This window comes from Eurosta solidaginis, chromosome 4, assembly GCF_040869045.1.
Source record: "Eurosta solidaginis isolate ZX-2024a chromosome 4, ASM4086904v1, whole genome shotgun sequence".
NCBI lineage: Eukaryota > Metazoa > Arthropoda > Insecta > Diptera > Tephritidae > Eurosta > Eurosta solidaginis.
This window is the reverse complement of record NC_090322.1, coordinates 17306240-17328496: the sequence shown is the minus strand read 5'-3', so window position 1 is coordinate 17328496 and position 22257 is coordinate 17306240. Positions and strand designations below refer to the sequence as shown.

At 34.7% G+C, this 22257-nt stretch overlaps 2 protein-coding genes and 1 long non-coding RNA gene across 6 annotated transcripts in view; all 3 read left to right on the top strand.

The window, feature by feature from the left end:
- The window catches only part of LOC137248414 (uncharacterized), a 107777-nt gene that overhangs the window by 45501 nt on the left and 40019 nt on the right, over positions 1-22257 (top strand). The gene's annotated exons all lie outside the window — the stretch shown is intronic.
- Positions 8022-13737, top strand: LOC137249171 (zinc finger protein 70-like). Of its 4 annotated transcripts, none has more exons than XR_010952268.1 (7): positions 8022-8847; positions 8915-9150; positions 9213-9312; positions 10497-10730; positions 10799-11144; positions 11214-11555; positions 12064-13737. XR_010952268.1 is itself a non-coding variant. In XM_067780467.1 (6 exons), exons 1-5 carry the CDS (start codon positions 8177-8179, stop codon positions 11136-11138), a joined length of 1581 nt encoding a protein of 526 aa, XP_067636568.1. In that variant the 5' UTR covers positions 8022-8176; the 3' UTR covers positions 11139-11144; positions 12064-13737. The 4 variants fall into 4 exon arrangements, 2 of the variants coding, with proteins under 2 accessions (XP_067636568.1, XP_067636569.1); XR_010952269.1 differs by having other exon boundaries at positions 10799-11158; positions 11334-11555; XM_067780467.1 differs by lacking the exon at positions 11214-11555.
- Positions 20773-22153, top strand: LOC137249179 (uncharacterized). Its single transcript, XR_010952272.1, has 3 exons — positions 20773-20885; positions 20974-21662; positions 21730-22153. It is a non-coding gene; the product is annotated as an uncharacterized lncRNA (long non-coding RNA).

The window sequence follows — 22257 nt, the reverse complement described above, 5'->3', positions numbered from 1 at the left end:
AAATTTCTACCAATAAAAAATTCGGTTTTGGAAAATATTGTGACGAATATTAGCGACACTAAGGAATACTATCATCTCTAAGCCGATGCTAAGCCGTGACTTGTATGCAAATCAATAGATCAATCATAATGTCTACACATATGTACGTACACGCAGCGGAGAAGAGACGCACAAACACATGCAGATATCTTATCTGAGATGCTCCCAAAAGTATGCAATTATAATTGTGAAGGTGTCTCTCACAAATACACGCGCATATGAGAAGCTATACACGTGCATCTGTAGTTATAATTATATGGCAGTAACGAAGTAAATTCTGGAAGAGCCTAGAAGTATGCATACGAGAAATCACAGAGTATAAAAGCACCAGATGCTGGTAGCGTTTAGATTGAGAGATTTGTCTGATCGGGACGATCAGACTTAGGTGGAGGGCAGTGTGACGAATATTAGCAACACTAAGGGATACTATCATCTCTAAGCCGATACTAAGCAGTGACTTGTATGCACATCAACAAATCAATCATTATGTCTACCCATATGTCCATACAAGCAGCGGAGAGAAGATGCACAAACACATGCATATATCTGATATACTCCTGAAAGTATGCAATAATTGTGCAAGTATTACTCACATATACACGCGCATGGGCTACGAGAGAAGCTATAAAAACCGTGCATCTGTAGTTATAGCTGAGAACTTTATAGCTGATAACTAACTAGTAAATTCTGGAATAGCGCCTAGAAGTATGGAACGAGGAAACCAGACAGTATAAAAGGTGGCAACAGTTGAGGCACGAGAATCAGTCTGATTTAAGTTAGCTATCAGTTGCGAAGTATAAGTGTTATTGTGAAGAACTTTAATAAAGGCCATTTTTATTCAACAGTTTAGTGATTCGAACGTTAGCAGAAGGCTGCAAATAAGAGGAATTGCAGTAAATTCGTTACAATATCATAATATTAATGTTAGAACGCAAAATACCGAGAGAGATTTCAAAAGACTCGTATTGACCTCGACAACAATAATCCGAAGGCCGAAAATAAAAAGTTCAGATTGTTCAAAAGATATTAACGATAAACCGAAAAATTACCCGGAGTGCTCCAAAACCGATGGTGGGATCCATAGCATTTTTGCGCATAAGACCTTTCTGCATTGGCGGCCTTTGGTCGCGCTTATAAAAAATTACCTTGGGTGGGTCCCACAACGGTTTGGGGACCAAAACTATATCCGCACAAAACACTTATGTTTACAATTTTTTTTTGTGGGTACCACAAAATCATCAAAATTACAACAACCACATGAAAATTTTCAAAACTTCTTTTGCAAATATCTCTTGACAAACCCAAAATTTTTTACCTTCGGATTCGCAATCCTGATACCCCTCTTGATTTTTTTGGACTTGTATTAAGAGTGTCATGCTGTCGTATAGAATTACCAAATTTATTCAGTTTGTTATATTTCTGTTATGAAAACAAAACAAAAATAAAAATGTGAGTGCAGTGCAAATTAAAAAATTTTTTTAAACGTCATTTCGGCTCTCACCGGTTTTACCTTGTAATATTTATACCATATTCTAATTTACGCGTTTATATATGTTCCATCCCTGGAAACTAGATTATTTTCTGTCAAATTTTCACGTTTCTCTTTTATTTTGTGCTTCCAATTAGAAATTACATTCCAGAGGTGAAACTTTTTCTATGAAAAGAATACGCATCTTAAAAATTTGTGGGGGGAGGGGGGGAGGGGGAATGTATATGGGAAATCTAGATATAGTTAACGATTGGGAGTTAAGTACGAAAATGAAGATAGCCTCGGTATGTGTAAACTAAGTCGGTTCTTGGTCCACTTTTCCGAAAAAAGTATCGTAAATACTAATAAAAGCAAAGGGCTACCTAGTATGTAACAAATTTCATGAAAATCCAACAGTGAATAGAATTTGATCGAATAGATCAGTCCCTTGTCCTCTTCCCGGAAAGAAACTTCACAAGAACACTCTCTGGGTTCGCACAATAAATACGATTTATTATAAAAGTTCAATCCCTAGTTCACTTTCCGAAAAGAAAGGAAAGAGAAACTAAATTTCAAGCAAATCACACTATTAACTGTTTTAAATGGAATAGGTCGGCTCCTTGTTCACTTCCCGGAACAAAAAAATAAATTCTCATATATTATTTTTGGTACGCTTGTACCAAATTTCAAGAAACCCGCTCATAAATAAATTTTTTTGGAATAAATCGGTCACTGTTCCACTTCAAATAATGAGCTGGTCACGGAAGGACCCTCATAAAAAATTTCAAGCAAATCGCACTTTATCAAAGGTGATAAATATAATAAGAGCCGTCACTAGTTATTTTTAGGCATTTACTCGATGTAAACTGTGAGGTACTCGCTACTTTTGTTTTATGAGGGACATTTTTGAATTACCTTCCATTTATCCATGCGGTGTTGTCACTTTATGCAAACGTGTTTTTTGGAAAGAGCATTAAATAATTAATTAAATACCTTCGGAAAAATAAACACAATAACCCATGAAAATGTATAGAAGACATTTATAAACATCTCGCCCAAAAAAAAAGTAGCGACTACCTCATAGTTTACATCGAGTAAATTGTAAATAAGTATGTAATAGGAAACTTAATGTTGTTTATAACAACATTGCTAGATACGTCTATGGGTTGAAAAGACTTGACCACGTCTCTCATCATGCTTACAGGTTGCTAAACATTTCTTTCGATAACCTTATTAAACTTAAAACGCTCACTACGCTACATAAATTAATATATATGAAGGAACCTGACTATCTGTATCGGAGGCTAAATTTTCTCAAGTCGTCTAGATCTGTTCTCCTTATCCACTTCAGACATCGTATGCTAATATCTGATCGCCAGTTCTTCATTACTTCCATACGTCTTTGGAATTCGCTCCCTTCTAGACTTAGGCTTATAAGCAATGCTTTGCTCTTCAATAAAGAATTAACAAGTTTCTATAATAACAATAGACAATTAAAACACTGATTTCTTCTACGCAAATGTGCTCTATCATTCGTTTATTTATTTATTTACTATTTATTAAATACATTATTTATTGTAACCTTTTCTTAGCCATAGTCATTAGCTTTAAGTTTCAAGTTTAAATTGTTCCTATTTTATGCCTTTTACCGACTAGCACTGTAAAATAATATTTGCCAAATTGTTGTGCTGGGATGAATTGCCTAATAAATACAAATACAAAATGCCTAAAAAATAACGAGTGACGGCTCTTATTATATTTATCCTCTTTGACCTTATACTATTTTATTTAGAATTGGTCAGCCCCGGTCCAATTCCCGGAATGAAAAGTTTCTGTACTGAGTTTCAAGCGAATCCCATCGTAAAAAGAATTTTTTTGTAACAGGTTGGTCTCTGGTCCACTTCCCGGAAAGTTGCTTAAATAACGAGATAGTTACGGAAGTACCCCGATCCATATGGTTCACATTCCTCGTGTTCCAATGAAACGTGAACCAGGTACGGATAGATTTAACATGCATATCATTGTGAATGATAACTAAGTGTGATATCTTGTGCATAGACAAAGAGGATAAATATAATAAGAGCCGTCACTCGTTATTTTTTAGGCATTTACTCGATGTAAACTATGCTACTTTTTTTTTGGGCGAGATGTTTATAAATGCCTTCTATACATTTTCACGGGGTATTTGTGTTTATTTCTCCGACTGTATTTAATTAATTCTCTTTCCAAAAAACACGTTTGCATAAAGTGACAACACCGCATGGATAAATGGAAGGCAATTCAAAAATGTCCCTCATAAAACAAAAGTAGCGACTACCTCACAGTTTAAGGGCGAATTAATGGTGACTTATAACCATAAAGCCATAACCAGATAAATCAGCTGATCGAACCTACCTTATGGAAAGGAATGTAATTGATTAATGGTGCCATACCATAACGCTAACGCCATAGCCAATCAATTGGTTTTTGGTTTCTCGCCATATCCATAACCTAAAAATATTTGAGTTGGTAAATTTAATAACTTTTTTTAGATTTTCTTCATTGTTTTGGATACGTTATGACTAAGATACTTATTTTTTGTGGAATATGTTTGTAATTTTTTGCGTTTTCATCATTTTTATGAAATTTTCACAATTTTTAGGTTAAGGCACCATTAATCGATCACATTGAGATGGCTATGGATATGGGTATGGTTACGACTATGGCGTTAGGGTTAAGGAAGTTTAATTTGGCTTTTACATCGAGTAAATGCTTAAAAAATAACGAGTGACGACTCTTATTATATTTATCCTGTTTGCTTTGGCATAGACGTCAAAATTCCAAAGTGATTGGATCACCCATGGCGGAACGATACAAGGTGGCAGCATGGAACAGCTGATTATAAACTTTTTTTATTTGATTTGATACATCAACTTCCGGCGCAGTACGATTTTGACATTTGTTCATTGAATTTACAAAAACAAAGTACATGGAATTTTTATTTATGTTTGTAGGTATGTCACCATGCTGCCACCTTGTATCGTTCCGCCATGGGATCACCTGATTTGCATTTCACTATCGCTGTCTCATTCTGTATCTCTTTCTATCATCCGCTGAAGATAGGCGCCGCCATATTGAACACCCTGTCAAAACGCTAAAAAGAAGCCATATTGAACAACCTGTCAGGCATTTGACAGATAAGATATACTTAGTTATCATTCACAACATTGTTTACTATATAGTTTGGCAGCTTAAATAGAGCTTATGTTGCAAATAGAGTGGAAGGCCGTGGACTAGGCAGTCGAATGTCATATAATGAGGGAATTGATGTTCGGTGCTTTTTCAAAATTTACCCGAAATCCTGAATCACAAAAGGGAGTGTAGTTAAGTAAGAAAATGAAAAAATTTAGTTAGGTTTTGCTCCTTTTTTAGAAGGAGATTTTCATTTTAAAAATGTAATATATAAACCAAAGAGTATATATTGACAAGAGGCGTCACTCGATACTTTTGTTGTTGCCAAAGCGAATTACTCGATGTTTTCTCAAGGTAGTCGTTGTTTTTTTTTATCAGATGTATTTATAAAAACGCCTTCTATACATTTTCGTGGGGTATTTGTGTTTATTTTACTGATTGTATTAAATTAATTAATTAATTCTCTTTCCAAAAATCTTAATTATGCAAAGTCACTTTACCGCATAACTATATAGGATTCAATTAAAAAAAACTAAACAAAACTTCCTTGAGAATCACATTCGACATGACAGGGTTGCTTTGGCAACAACAAAGTATCGAGTGACGCCTCTTAACAAATATATACTCTTTGTATAAACCAATGTTCCTTTTATTACTCATTTTATCTATGGAGCTTCACATGTACCTTATAAAAACGTGCTTTTACGAACTTATTCCTCAATGAAAATAAATGAAACATGTATTAATGTAAGCATTAATCATGTTTCTTACTTCTTAAATGTTCTTCTTAAATATTATAAATGTGTTAAAAGTAGCAGGACTAAAATAATATTGACAAATCTGATATGTCAAACTAATTTTATATAATAAAAATGATTTCATAAATTGCATGCATTTTAAACATATGCATTATATTTTAAATTTTCTCTAACTATTCATTTTGTGCTGATTAAATTTTGATTATGCATAACTTTCTTTGGCTATATAAGCTAACAATTCCAAGGGCGGTTTTCACCATCTTCGGTGAACGCTAACGAACACTTTATTTGAAAGAAATCGTTCAGTGATTCGTCAAATAAGGGTTACTTTAAATAACGGACGTTAAAAGTTCCGCTGTCACATAAGGAAAAATGAAATACAACTAATTTTATAACATGAAGATAGATAGAAAATTTATTGGGGATTGCACTGCGACCGTTGATCTATTGTGCCCTCATCAGATTGCGTCGCGTTCCAGGAGGATATGTTCCACCGTCTCTCCTGATCGATCACGAAATCGACATGAATACAAAATTATGTTTTTTATTTAGTTGAACGGCGATAGAAAATCGGTTTTTTCTTTAAATACAAGAAACTTCAAAAAGAACGTAAGTTTTTAATTATATGTGTATTGCTTTGACGTTGGCGTTGCGTTGCTTATGGGTTGAAGCAATTATAGCACGTGTGTTCAAAGTCAGATGTAGACGCAACGCAAGTGCCAAAACGACGCAAAAGTCACCTTAAGCGTATTTGCTTTAGGTGTTATTTATCAATATTAATTAAAAATGTTAGATCTCCTAAAAAGTTGAACTTAGGCAAGATACACAAGAGGCGTAGCTTCGTAGATGCCTACAAAATATGGCATGCAGCTAAGATCTCTCCACACCTCAATATTGCTTATGCTGTGCCTAATACGCGTCTATGAAGCTACGCCCCGTGTCCATCTTCTCTTAGATTATATTTCAAAAACCTTTTTTTTAGCTTTAAACTTTGTTCATAATATTCATGTAGATGTCACTACTATGGCAGGCGCTTACATACTACTATTTCATTATTTAAAAAAAAATTTAGTTCGGAAAAATGCAACCTTATAACGTGCATTCTCAAACAAGGTTGCCACACCATGTTGTCATTTGGGACCAAAATTTATCGAAAAAAGTACCAGACCTCTAAAAAGGACCAAATTTTAGTTTTATTTTATTGGTATACAAACAATTCGGCAAGTTACTAGAGTATCGTATTTTTTGTAAAAAGCGAAAATTGTAGGATGCTTCAGGGGTGTCCTATATAAAATTTTAATAAAGGAGACACTTGGCTTTAGTTCAAACTGCACAAACAAAAATAAAGTGTACCTTTAGGTATCACATTTTCAAATTTTTAGGATAAGACTATGTCTTTCACCAATCTAACGCTGTGAACCTAGTTTTGCTTGATTGCAATGAAATAAAATGTATAGCGCAGTTAGGTTTTGGTAAGTAACGGTTAAAAAATTTTCGTTGTGGCAAACTCAATAAATCGTAGATGAAACTAAGCAATTGTGTTAATGCTATTGTTATAGATGCTTTCATTTTCACTCACAGTTTAAACTTCATACCAGAGCCTAGATTCAGTAAGTGTGAGTTTTGAACTCAGACTAAAAATGAAGCGTCTTTAAAGTTTCAACTGTATAACAATTGAATACCGATCGAAATATCTAAACACTAAAACAAGTCTTTTTCGTCATCAAAAATTAATGACAATGTGTTTGTCCGAACATTCAACACTTCATTTTTAATGCCTCGCCTAAATTATCCCCCAAGTGAAATGTCATTGTTCTGCTATATTTTATTGATAGAGCAATTTTCGTGTTAAGAATTCCATTGGAGCAAATTGAGAATTATATGTGGGTAATAGATTTGCGGCAATTTTTTTAGCAGTGTTTTCAATTGTTGTTTCAGTGGAAAAGAAATAAAAGTACCAAAACCGTGCCGAAAAAGACCCAATATTGAGAAAAGGGACCAGTGGACCATATAAGGGGTGGAAGGGAATGGACTTAAGTGGCTACCGTGTTCTCAAATACAAGCTTCGACATTACGAAGTACATTGTCGCGTTGTGAGGCTAAGTATTTTTGCATAATAGCTTTTCGACCACCACAACACCACAGATTAAGTATAAAATTTTACAAAAATAATACATTTTTTCGAAAAATCACACAGAATATCCGCAGTCATTGTTTACGAATTTAGAAACAATGAGAATGGCAAATACGAACGTCTATGAAATGTAATGTCAAAACGTATATGCATATGGTTGTATTTATATGCACGAAAATGCTTTAAAATCGCATGAAATTGTTAAAATAAAATTCAAAAATAAATGATAAAAACTTTAATATAATTAAATAGATTCTTTTAATAACAACAAAAGCGCCTTATATATTCTATATATATATCAATTGGTAAGGATTATCTCACTTTAAAATTTGTGCTAAATAATCTAAAGTTTTTTTTTTGAAACTGAGTCGAGAACTGTGCGTGTGAATGTGCGAATTTCACCGATCAGCTGTTAGTTGCGCTACTTGGTAAAATTTACTATGATTCACAATGTAGCATTCGGTCGCATCTTTGATTTGACCAATGCTGTAAATTATTACCTAAAAGTTTATACAATGCTTTTTACTAATCTGGATTGCAATTGTCGTGTTCAAAGAATGTACTAAAGTGGATGCGTGTAGGGAAATAAATAGTTTGACCTTTAAAATGGAAACAAGTAAACAATGTTTCGATTGCTTATGTCGAACTTGCATGAATGAAGTTCAACCGCCCTTATATTGCGATACTCGTAAACCGGAACAACAATGGGTATCCATATTCGACATAATTGAGGAATGTGGCTCTTTGCGAATCGCTGAATTGATATCCAACGCAGTACCACAAATAAAAATGCAGCTAAGTGATGACCTGCCGACCAAAATATGCTGCCAATGTTTGCAGCAATTGTTATCCGCGTATCGGTTCCAAGAAATATGCATACAGTCCGAAGAAAAGATGCTTGAACTGGTATCAAAAAAACGGATGGGTTTAAAATTGGAAAACGAAACAGGAAAAACAGACCCTCATCCATGCTTCCACTTCAATAGCACTTCTCAAAGTTTACAACATACTTCCATTCAAGAAACACTTACTGAAATCAAAGAGCGAACAATTGAACCTGATGTAACCCCTTCAAGTGCTGCTGACCATAGTGAAGATGTTCATGAGAATTTGATGCTACAACAGAATTTAAAATCAATTGAAGCAATGGTTAAAAATGAGCCAATAGAAGATGAGCCCAATATTGAGAATAGCGATGATGAAACAATTAATTCCCCACTTTCTGTAAAGGACGAAATATTGGCTTTAGATTCCGAAGAGCAACAAATAAATGTATCGTAAGTATGATTTGCATTATAACAACTACTTATCCATTCATGAAATTATGTATATCGCCATTAACAGCTTGTACCAGCATAACTGTCATCTATGCAATAAATCCTTTAAAGAGTCTAACTATTTAAAAAAGCATTTGAGGCTTCATGAAAGGAAAGTGAATAGTGGGAAGTACTGCTATTCTTGTGATTTGTGTGGAAAAACCTACAGTGAGCCACACTTTTTAAGGAAACATAGACGAATGCAGCATTCTATAGACGAACCAAATCCAAAAATAAAACTACAATGTGAATACTGCGACAAAAGTAAGTCGAAGTAAGAGAAAATGTTATGGACTGTATTCAATTATTAAGCCGTTATTTAAAAGGTTTTAGGAACTCTTTTGAACTGAGAAGACATGTGCGTACACATACAGGCGAGCGGCCGTTCTCTTGTCCAGAGTGTGGCAAATCATTTTCGGACCCATGGTAAAAACCAAATATCTCTATATCGCTCATTTGCTGCAACGTCGTCATAACTCAAAAAAACATGTGTTTTGAGTTAATAACTTATAAAAGTACCCAATATCATGATCTATGTTGTATAAAAATATCTTCGTGATCAGTTAAAAATTTAGCACGTGTTATAAAAATGAAAATATGCCTTTATATGCGCAACATATGGCAGTTAAAATCTTTGAATGGCTCTCCTGGAAAATTGCGTTTTTTGAGTTATGACGACGTTGCAGCAAATGAGCGATAGGATTATTTATATTTTATTTTTTACTCACAGTACAAAACCAAACCCGACCAGCAAATGTCATACCCTGTATGATTAAAAACGATCAAATTTTAAAACATATTTTTTCGAAAATTAATGTAGAGTCGCAAGAAAAATGTACCCCAAATATGACTGTTCCTGACTAATAATTTATAATTCATACTTTGAAAAACTTTTGAATTATATTTGATATCAGCAAAAGATCGTACATAGCTGGGTTTGCAGGTGAATTGCAATACGATCTTTCCCAGCATATGGAAATTTCTGCACACGATTACAACGTCCAGCATCAGTTTCGATAAAGCAATTCCTTTAGATAATTACCGAAGCCTGCGGAAAATCGTATTTTTTTTATGTTTTACAGCATATTTTAACCCAAATTTTATATTTTTCGTGACCATAACTCATGCGAGATGTAGAACTCCAGCGGGTTAGGGGGTCAGAATATACCCGCGGTAGGTATGCCTGTCATAAGAGGCGACTAAAATACCAGATTCAAGGGGCTGTGTAGCGCAACCCTTCAGGTTGCCAGCGCAATATACAGCTTCTCCAAACCCAATTGTCACCCTCACCTATCCGCGGCGAATCCTGTTTCACTAACAGACGAGGCTCTGGCGACCTCAAGCTCCCCATGGAACAAGGTGATGGCAAGCGAAAATTTGTATGGATTTTAATTAACCGATATATTGTTATACCAAGATGGAATAACACCTCCTGGTACTGAATTTACCTTGATCCAAAAATAAAATATTTTATTATTCTTTTTTTTTTCATTTGTATTATAACTCAGTACTTAATCACATAAAATAATCAAATTTATATCCAATCTGGCGCGTAAATTCCTTAGTTGTATATATCAATTTTGTTTTTGTTTTCTTATCAATAAACAAAGCAACCTAAAGAGTCATATACGCAGTCACGGCGAAGATAAGCCGTATGAGTGCCCCCACTGTCCCCTAAGATTTACTTCAAGCAAAAATATGTCTGGACACAAAAAAATTCACAAAGGAATCGATCGAAAACTGTGCGATATTTGTGGTAAGAGTATTAGAAAATCGGATTTACAACGACATAAACTAATTCATAGTGACGAAAAACCGCATGTGTGCGACCTTTGTGGAAAGCGGTAAGTTATCAGTCTTAGCGAAATTATATAAACTTAGTCCAACTTTGCATTATGGCTCTATTAAATAGCTTTCTTCACATCGAAAGTCAACGCCGCCATATGCGTACTCATACAGGTGAAAAACCATTTAAATGCAAATACTGCGACAGCGCATTTGGAACAAGTAGTATACTGGTGAAACATTTACGCCTTCATTTGGGTGATAATGTGTATAGATGCGAGTTTTGCCCGCTAGGTTTTCCCCTAGCCACGGAGCTACGTTTACACTTAACTACGCATAATAAAAATGAAGATCCAGAGACGCGTGAGCGAAATATGAAAGCTTTGAAGGAAGAAGAGGCTAAGCTGAAGCTAGAACTGTCTAAAAAAGGAAATCAGAAGCAGTCGACAAAGGAGTCGCTACAGTAATTAGGGGTAAATACTATAAAGTAAGAATCTAACGTGTAATCATGACCAATATTTTTTATTAAATACGCATAATAGATAAACTGAATAATTTGTGGGGAGTTAGTATACCGCAGTTCCATTTGACATCATGATTTCAAATAAATAATTGTAATACAAATAAATAAAATAAAGAAAAAATTGTTGTTGTTGTTGTAGCAGTGCTTCGCCCCACCTAACAGCCGCGACCGATCACAAATTGTCATCAATATCCTCTAACAGGAGTCCAAGGAAACTTGCTGTTTCAACAGGGGTGGACCATAATGAAACTGGTGTTAGAGGCGTTGGATCCACATTACAATTAAAGAGATGGTTGGTGTCATGTAGGGACACATTGCAAGCGGGGCATACATTTTGTGTGTCGGGGTTGATTCTGGATAGGTAAGAGTTTAACCTGTTACAGTATCCAGAACAAAGTTGAGCCAGAGTGACACGCGTTTCCCTGGGGAGTATGCGTTCCTCTTCCGGGCAATTCCTTTCATAAAGGTCCGACGCCTGTTTGTGGAGTTCACCAAGGACCTGCTTGTGTTTTTTTGCTTCATACGGCTGGGTTCTCAGGTGCCGTATTTCCTCAAAATGCTTACGGAGATGACTCCTTAAGCCCCTGGGCGGTGTTGGCTAATCAATCAGATGTCTGTTTGGATGCCCAGGTTTCTGGGTATTCAACAGCAACTGTTTGGTTAGCATCTCATTTCTCTCCCTGATGGGGAGTATTCTCGCCTCATTATGTAGATGGTGTTCTGGGGACATAAAAAGACAGCCCGTGGCGATTCTGAGAGCAGAATTTAGGCAGGCCTGTAGCTTCTTCCATATGGGTGACGCGTAGCACGTAAACGGCTGGCCAATTGCTTTGTATGTAGTAATGAGAGTTTCTTTATCTTTTCCCCAGGTACTGCCAGCAAGGGATTTGAGGATTTTATTACGGCTCTGTATTTTCGGAATAATTGCGACTGCGTGCTCACCAAAATGAAGATCCTGATCAAACGTCACACCCAAGATTTTGGGGTGTAGGACAGTCGGTAACGTAGTGCCATCGACGTGGATGTTCAAAATGGTCGATATTTGGGACGTCCATGTTGTAAATAAGGTCGCGGAAGATTTAGTTGGTGATAATGACAGGTTTCACGAGGCGAAAAAACTGGAGAGATCAGGGAGGTAGCCGTTTATTCTGTTGCAGAGCTCATCGATCTGTGGGCCTGGTCCTGTGGCCATTATTCTGCAGTCATCGGCGTATGAAACGATAGTGACTCCTTCTGGTGCTGAAGGTAGCTTAGATATTGTAAGGATAAACTAATCTTCACATCCGTTTAAAATTATATACTCTATGTGCATGCAGCTTTAGTTGCGTTTGACAGGCGCGGGCAGTTGGCAACGCGAATGTCAAATGCAGCTGTGGCTCACGTCACTGACAGAAAATGAATACACATAATAAATTTGCACTTAAGCCGAACGGACGTGTTCTTTTTAATTAAAAGTGATTATCCTTTATATTGCGGGAGAATAAAGATAAAGCGTGGCGAAGACTACCGCCACGGTAGCACAGTTCTTTTGTAACTAAAAATACATTGGCGACGGTGTGGAGGCGGCGCCCTCCAAGACGGTAACAAAGGAGGCGACCAGGTAACCATCAGCAGCGAGGAGGTAAAATTGAATCTTATATTTAAGGCAACACATGTGGTCGGACATATATCAAATATATATATCCAATATGGCGACCGTGAGGTTGGAGCCCGGTCTTTTTTTCAACTTTGGCATCGTGGCGAAGCGACAGTAGTGGTGAGTGGGAAATTTTTTTTGGTGTGCGAATTCAAGTGCGTGGTGTTCTACACAAAATTTAATAAAATCAATAAAGTTAATAAATTTAATAAAAATTTCTAAATCAAATTCATTAAATCTACGATTCCTAAAACAAATTTAATAATTTTGTAAATAAAATTCAATAAAAGTACAATACATAATTTTCAAAATAAAATTTTACTAAACTACCATCGGTTTTCTAACTAAAATTCAACAAAACTTCAATATACAATTTTCTAAATAAGTTTCTACTAAACTACGATATAATTTCCTACATTAAAATTTAACAAACTTACAACACAACTTTCTAAATTAAAATCTAACAAATTACGACATATTTCTTTCTAATTAAAATCTAACAAATTACGACATATTCTCTTAAATCAAAATTCAACAAAATTACTCAAAATTTAACAAATTCTGAAAAACCAACGGGCCTGTACATAACAGCACTCGCACCACGCCACGCATAACGGCACCCAAAAACATATACACACACAATTCAACGTAATTTTCCACCACCACCAACTTTAACACGCAAAGACGAAAATCAGCAACAACACCAGCAGCGATTCAGGTCTGCCAGCGCAGCAGCAGCAGTGACCAGATTAAGATTAAGATGTTGCCTACGGGTGTTTTTCTTACGCTTTATGTATGTATTTAAAACATTTATAAAACTTTTATAAAATTCGGTGCTTTCGCATTTAAATCAAAAATTTAAAATTTCAAAAATTAAAAGAAAAATTAATTTCGCATTTCATATAAATTTTGGATTTTGATATTACGGTGGTTTTCGGAAAAACCAATTAATTTTTTTTTTGATACAAGCGGTGGTTCCATTAAAAACCAAGTAATTTTTTTTGATACATGCGGTGGTTCCGTTAAAAACCGATTAACTTTTTAATACATGCGGTGGTTCCGTGAAAAACCAACTAAAATTGTTTTGATATAAGCGGTGGATCCGTGAAGAACCAAATTGAGATTTTTTTGAATAAAGCGGTGCGTCCGTGATTACATTTTGAGACTTTTACCAATTAATATTTACAAACTTTTGAGCCATTTTAAAATCAATTAATTTTATAGATTTTTCATACAAGTTTACTGTAGTTTCAATTAATTCTTCTAATAATTTCTTTAGCGACTATTCACGTGTAAATCAGTTCCCTTTTTACACATTTTTTTCTTTTTCCAAAAACACTTCAGCTTCAAATATAAATTCAACATTCAAACAATTGCTTCATTAATTTCATATGTACAACCTTAGAAGTGGTAAGCAAGTGCAAAAAACTTCAGATTCATAATCCGATTCCGATAAATCAGCCTCAAGCTACGAAAGTTTAACTTCATCTTCGACCGATAAAGTCACCAAACAGGAAAATAAATTATCGTTGTCAGCAGATTTTGCAGGTTTCGAAGATTCTTCCAGTAAAAATTTAACTTCTAATTTTTTCAAATCTTAACGATGCAAATAGTGAAATATTAACTTTAACTTCTTCTACTTTAAAATCAGATCTTAAAGACCCAAATAGTACAAACTTAGTTAACCCTTCTTCTAACGTAAACCCAGATCTTAACGATCCAATTAGTACAAACGTGGCCTCATCTTCTGCTAATTCAGCTCCAGATCTTAACGATGAAATCGTGGCAACACCTGAGGAAAAGAGAATTTTTTCATCAACACGTGCTAATTCTATTAGAGAAAACTACAGTGGTGATCCTCTAGCACTTGGTTCTTTTATAGACAAAATTGCATTACTTGAACAATTCGCCACTGCAGATTTAACTGATATTTTTATAGCGTTCTTAAAATCAAAATTAGAGGGTAAAGCCCGTGAAGCAATACCAACACAAGTAAATTCAGTCAATGAAATTAAAACAGCTCTACGTAATAGGATCAAACCAGACAACTCGAAAGTTGTAGCAGGGAGAATTGCAGCGTTGCACGTTTACGGTAACAATTATACAGATTTTGCCAAAAAAGTTGAAGATTTAGCTGACTCACTTGAGAGGTCTCTTATTACACTGGTCGACGGCCAAAATTTACCAGACACGCCGATATGAAATTCGTATGTAAAACCACCCCCTGATTTCGAAAATCGAGTTCATTTTTGATTCTATGGTACCGTTTTTGAGATATTTGCAATTTACCGTTATTCGAAAAAACCAAAAAGATGGCTCCCTTTAATTACGTATATCTCACGAACGGGTCAAGCAATTGCAGAATGGGAAAGACGATAAAATTTGCTATAAATGCATCATACATTGTTTTTTGCTCAACCATATAGTTTTCGAGATATTAGCTCATCATTTCAGATTTTTGTTTTTTTTTTTATGAAAAAATATGAAAAAAATTACTTTTTGCAGCATTCCAAAACCACAACCTTTTTTCCAAATATTTTTTATTTACGTAAAGCTCTGTTTAATTAGAAAAAAGATAAGCTATCATCGAAGAAAATCGATGCAAAACTACGTAAGTTATAAGCGATCAAATAAAAATACCCAGGTTGCGCAATTTCAACGTATACCTCAAAACGTATGTATGGTATAAAGAAGAGTGAAATATCTAGCTATGCTCTGTTTCTATTTAGTTAAAAGTTCAATTTATGAATGAAATTACCCATATAATATAAGACTGCCTAGAATAAGAACTGAGTTCGCCAAAAGGTCTCTTGAATATTTAGGGTATAAAATGTATAATGAGTTACCTTCTGATTTGAAAGACTGTGAAAATATTAGTAAGTTCAAAGAAAAATTGTTTTTATATTGTACGTCACTAAATGTGACATGAGTATTTATGTTTATTTTAACCTAAACTAGGTCTTAAAGACCGTAATAATAAATAAATAAAAAATAATAAAATAAAAAAATATTTTTTACTTTTTTTTTAATTTATTTATGTTTGTACTATATTCTAACAATCTTTATCTTAATTTTATTTTACTATGTAGTCGAAATAATTATGTGTTCGACTTTGACGCTTATTCAGTTTAGGATCGGTTTCTCTTATGAGAAACCAGCAGTAATCACCCATCATTGCGACGTCCCAGAATCCTTGATATCGATTTTCAATTAATTTCATTTGCTGATGAAACCTTTCGCCATGTTCGTCACTTTCGTCGCCAAGATTTGCCGGAAAAAAGCTCAAATGTGAGTGCAGAAAATGAATTTTTAACGACATATTTACGCCTGGAAAGAAAATATTAGTTAGGTAAACAAGTTATAGAATTTTGGGAAATTAATTTTAATAAGCCTTTAACATTTACCCATTTTCGCATAATTATTGATTAAGTCGTTCACTATCTGCTCGTAGTTAGGGCTTTTGTATCTACCGAGAAAAGAAGCACCGACGTTTTCAAAGGATTCCCACGCTCCTGCCTCAACTGATGAGAGTAGTCCTTTGAATTGATTATTGTTGATCAACTTTTTTATTTGTGGTCCGACAAAAATACCTTCCTTTATCTTGGCTTGAGAAATATCTGGAAAAATTGTTTTCAAATAGTCGAATGCTTCGCCTTCTTTGTCCAAAGCCTTAACAAAGTTTTTAATGAGACCGAGCTTGATGTGTAAGGGTGGAAGTATGATTTCCTCTTTCTTGACAAGAGGGGTGTATTTGATGTTATCCACACCAACGGTAAACTCGACTCTTTCCGGCCAATCCTTGCTGACGTAGTGGTCCTTACGAGCTCGGCTATCCCACTTGCAGAGGAAGCAGCAGTGCTTGGTATAGCCACTTTGTAGACCGCATAGCATTGCAACGACTTTGAGATCAGAACATATTTTCCAATCATGCTCTTCATATTTGATAAATTTGAGTAGTTTTTGCATTTCCTCGTAGGTTTCCTTTGTATTTACTGCATGTGCTAGCAGGATAGAAGGCTTTTTGTTACCAATATGCAATAATACAGCCTTTATACTCAGTTTATTGCTGTCTATGAACAATCGCCACTCTTTTGAATCATATGTTTGACCAAACTCTTTGAATAAACCAGGAATGTCGTTGCAGTAGCATATACTGTCTTTCTTGGTATAGTGTTTGGAAAATGGTTCGTGACGAGTTCTACAATATATCACCTTAACATCGGATGATACAAATTTAAATTGTTGCATACGAGAAGTGTGGATCTCGGCCTTTTCCTTGGATAGTTCCAAATCTCTTAGCCAATCATTAAGTTGTGATTGTGATAGAACGTTTCTCTCCTTTCCCATGCGAAATTCATTGATTCCCCGCACTCAGATGTTACTGTTGACAATGGAACTGGATCCGCAACTGCCGTTGAATATAGTACTGGTAATGTCACTGTAGGTTACTCTTCTTGATCTTCCAACGCCAAGTACTCTTGTTTGACAAATATAACACTCTATTGAATACCAAGTAGGTTCTCTCCATATCATTGGTGTATCAAATTTTATTTGTTGTCCGGATTCCGACTGAATCAATTCTACTCGACACGATGTACACAAAGTGTTCGGTGTCCATGGTTTTTCAGCATTTTTAGGCTCAATGCCAAAATACTTGGAGTATAAAGTTTTGATATGATCTGAGAACACTCGTCGTCGCCTTATGATAGTATATTGGCCACACATGAAACAGAACATATCTGGATCGTTACTACAAACAAATTCTCGCTACCTTTTACTCATTTTATTTATTTTAATAAATCACGGTTTTGAAATTTGACTTATGAACTGAACTATCTTCGGCGAGCCTTGCAGATGTTATGAAGTTTCAAGGCGCATTAACTCATATTTATACTCGGAACAAGAATAAAATTTAAAAAATCAAATCTTACCTAGACAGAAAGGTTCCTTTTTATACGAAGCCGGGAAAAGAAAATACTACCTGCTTTAGATGTAGGCTTTAAAAATTTTCTGTGTCTTATAATTTTGAAAATCTACCTGCATACTTACCCATAAGTGACGGAAATACATGTTTATAACTACATGCCTACAGCAGCTTTCGAACCCAACCACTCTTCCTTTCGATGCAACCACTCTACCTACTATAAAACAATTCGAGTATTAAAAGTACTATTTGATTTATTTAAAGAAAAAGTATTATCATTGTTATGGTGTTATTCGTTTATCCGGATAATATCCCATTTGCACTTTATACCTTTAATATATGTATGTATACATACATTGAAGTTGCGCAACCTGGGTATTTTTATTTGATCGCTTATAACTTACGTAGTTTTGCATCGATTTTCTTCGATGATAGCTTATCTTTTTTCTAATTAAACAGAGCTTTACGTAAATAAAAAATATTTGGAAAACAAGTTGTGGTTTTGGAATGCTGCCCTCGCAAAAAGTAATTTTTTTCACATTTTTTCATAAAAAAAAACAAAAATCTGAAATGATGAGCTAATATCTCGCAAACTATATGGTTGAGCAAAAAACAATGTATGATGCATTGCAATTGCTTGACCCGTTCCTGAGATATGCGTAATTAAAGGGAGCCATCTTTTTGGTTTTTTCGAATAACGGTTAATTGAAAATATCTCAAAAACGGTACCATAGAATCAAAAATGAACTCAATTTTCGAAATCAGGGGGTGATTTTACATACGAATTTCATAACGGCGTTTCTGGTAAAGAAAAAAAGTTGAAATTCGTGGTCCAGTGTTATTGAAGGGATCACTCAAGCAAAAGCTCATGAAATGGCAGTCGAACAAACTGTTAACGTGTCGTCTAAATGCAAAATCAAATTTAGTAAAAACCATTTTAGCCTCAACGGCATTTACAGATCCGAAATACGTGGTAGCAAAATTAATTGTAGAACAAAACAACGAAGTAACTGAACGTCAGGTTCTAGCTTTTCGATCACGTGGTAACAACACATTTAGAAATTCACGTGGTAGTTATCGAGGTTTTTACCCAAACCGCGGCTATACTGGTTATAGAAATAATAACAGTTCATTTTCATACAATAGTAATTATAACGGCAACAATAATCAAAGATATAGGAATTATAACGGAAATAGATACCAGAATAATAACAATAATAATACGCGTTCAAATGCAAATCCTAATTCAAACAATAGAAGCAACAATTCAAGATCTTCAAACGGTAGAGGTCGAAACACAAACGTTCGCGCTTTAAACGCCAGCGCCACTCAGGAGCGAACACTGAGGGAGGACGAACTAAGCCAGTAAGCGAACTTCCCTCACCAATAGGCGTCTGTTGTTTAAATTTAAATTACTCTGATTTCATTGAATTACAACTTAACGAGTCACAAAAATTTTGTTCTTTCCTAGTAGACACTCAAGCGGACATTTCTTTAATAAAGATATCATGTTTAGACAGAAATATTTCCTTAAATACAAGCGACATTATTAACATTACCGGTGTCACTTCTAATTCAGTTTCTACTTTAGGTAAAATTACAGCAAATTTAAATTTTTCGAACTTTTCTATTCAACATACTTTACATGTAGTAAATGAAGATTTTAATATTCCATCCGATGGCATACTGGGTAAAGATTTTCTGAAAATTAACAAATGCATTATTAATTATGAAAGAAATAGTATTTCCTTTTGGGTAGGTAATGAAAAAATCGCGATACCAATCCTGCACGGAACAGAAAGCGACAGTTGTATCATTCCGCCAAGATGTGAAATATTCAGACTTTTTGATTTAGGAGATTCACCCGAGCCACTTTTCGTGGACTCGCAGGAAATTGAAAAAGGTGTTTTCACAGCTAGGTGCATTGTTATTTCCAGTAACCCAATAATCAAAGTCATTAACACCACGGATGATGCAAAGTATGTGAAGAAAAAAGTATTCGGACAGAAAAACTTTCAAATTATAATGTTTATACAATTAACAAGACAGAAACAGAAGACAAACGTACGAAAAAACTAATTTCGATCTAAAAAAATCAAATACCTCAACATGCTCCAAGCAAATTACTTGACCTTTACATAGATTATGCCGACATTTTCGCTCTTGACACGGACAAAATGACTTTAAACAACTTTTACTAGCAAAAATTAAGACTGACAGACAACGAGCCAGTATATGTTAAAAATTATGGATTGCCATACTCTCAACGCGAAGAAATAAATCGCCAAGTAAATAAATTGTTAGACAACGATTTAATTGAACCCGGTTATTCCAATTACAATAGTCCTTTGATTGTAGTCCCAAAGAAAGATACTAATGGTCAAAAAGCTTATCGTATGTGCGTAGATTTTCGCGCAGTAAACAAAAAACTCATTGCTGATAAATTCCCACTAGCTAGAGTTGACGATATTTTAGACAATCTCGGTAGAGCAAAATATTTTTCCACATTAGATCTTTTTTCAGGATTTCATCAAATCCCCTTGCATCCTGACTCTCGTGACATTACGTCTTTCAGCACTGACCGCGGCGCATTTAGATGGAAAGTGCTTCCATTCGGTTTAAATATAATGATGTTGCCTACGAGTGTTTTTCTTACGCTTTATGTATGTATTTAAAACATTTATAAAACTTTTATAAAATTCGGTGTTTTCGCATTTAAATCAAAAATTTAAAATTTCAAAAATTAAAGGAAAAATTAATTTCGCATTTCATATAAATTTTGGATTTTGATATTACGGTGGTTTTCGGAAAAACCAATTAATTTTTTTTTGATACATGCGGTGGTTCCATTAAAAACCAAGTAATTTTTTTTTGATACATGTGGTGGCTCCGTTAAAAACCATGGTACAATTACCAGGTAGAAGCATTAGCGAAAATGCAACCCTCCCGTGTATTTTGTTGTTGCCGATTGTACATAAAGTGTCAATCGTTCTTTCAGTTTCTTCTGTCAAAAGTGATGGAAGAAGAAAAATCTCACATGTAATTTTCTTCAACAAAGCCAACACAAAAAAGAAAAAAGGTGGTTTGCTGATGAAGCTGGAGGAAAAAGGCACTTTTAATGGAAAATAAAGGTAATTAGCTGATTTTTAAATGATACATATTTAATTTATTGTTATTATTTATTTACATATATATGAATCACTTCTTCAACGTTTCCAGCGCATCAACTCTTGGTAATTCTATACGACAGCATGACACTGATAATATGCGTCCATAAATATCGAGAGAGGTGTTAAAAGACGCGCATTGACGTCGACAACAATAATCAGAAGGCGGAGGTAAATTATTTTGTGTTGGACAAGAGATATTTGCTAAAGAAGTTGAAAATTTTCAATTGAAAATTTTCATGTGCGCGTTGTAATGTTGATGATATTTCGTACCCACAAAAAAAATTGTGGACATAAGTGTTTTGCGCAGATAAAGTTTTGGTCTCCAAACCGGTGTTGGACCCACCCAGGTTAATTTTTTATAAGCGCGGCCGAAGGCCGCCAGCGCAAAAATACTATGGGTCCCACCCCGGTCTCGAAACACTCCGGGGACATTTTTCGATTTTTTGGGAATATCTTTTGAACGAGCTAAAATTTTTCTTTTCCGCCTTCGGATTATTGTTATTGGATTTGGAGCTGCATGTTATCTTGCACTCAAAGAAATGGAATATGATAAGAAGATTTTCTGTCGAAACGTTTATATGATCGCATCACTTCAAGATTATCACATGGTATATCTAATGGTGATCCAGAGCAAAGGTATAGTGGTTTAATAAATTTAGTGCCTCAGCATGTACTTCTGCATCACTGGAACCTACGTGCGATTGGAACTGATGAGGATTTGGCACATAGTTCAATAAGGTATACGAGTTTACCGTACTGAATTGTTTGGTTAATTTGAAAGTAATTTATTGTTAAATTTTTATAGATTTGGTATTGGTTGTTTTACTACCATTGAAGAGGTTGATTATATTACCGATACCTGCATCAAACATGCCGAACGTTTACGTGAAATGTCTCCATTATGGAAGATGGTGCTAGAACAAATTGATTTGAAAAATATCCAATGGTCGCAACATTAATTTTGTTTATGATATATAAATATGGGACCGTTTTGTATTGTATGTATCTTTTAGTGTATGTATTTATATTCCAAAGCAGTTTAATGTGAAGTGAGATACAACTTTTTAGGAATTATATTGTTCCTACTTTATCTGCCTAAGGTCGTTATTTTGTAGTATTACAATTATATTGGGAAATGCTATTGCTAAATGTTTTTTGTAGTGGACCTTATTTTCAATACATGTATGTATGAATGCTAACGTTACTGTCTCCAAGAGATGTTGAAAATTTGGGATGAGATTGCATATAAAATGCTGAGTTAATAGTATGTTCATGAATAAGTACTGATTTATTTGAAAATTTCATGAATTTTGTAAAGTAAAAATTAAGTAAT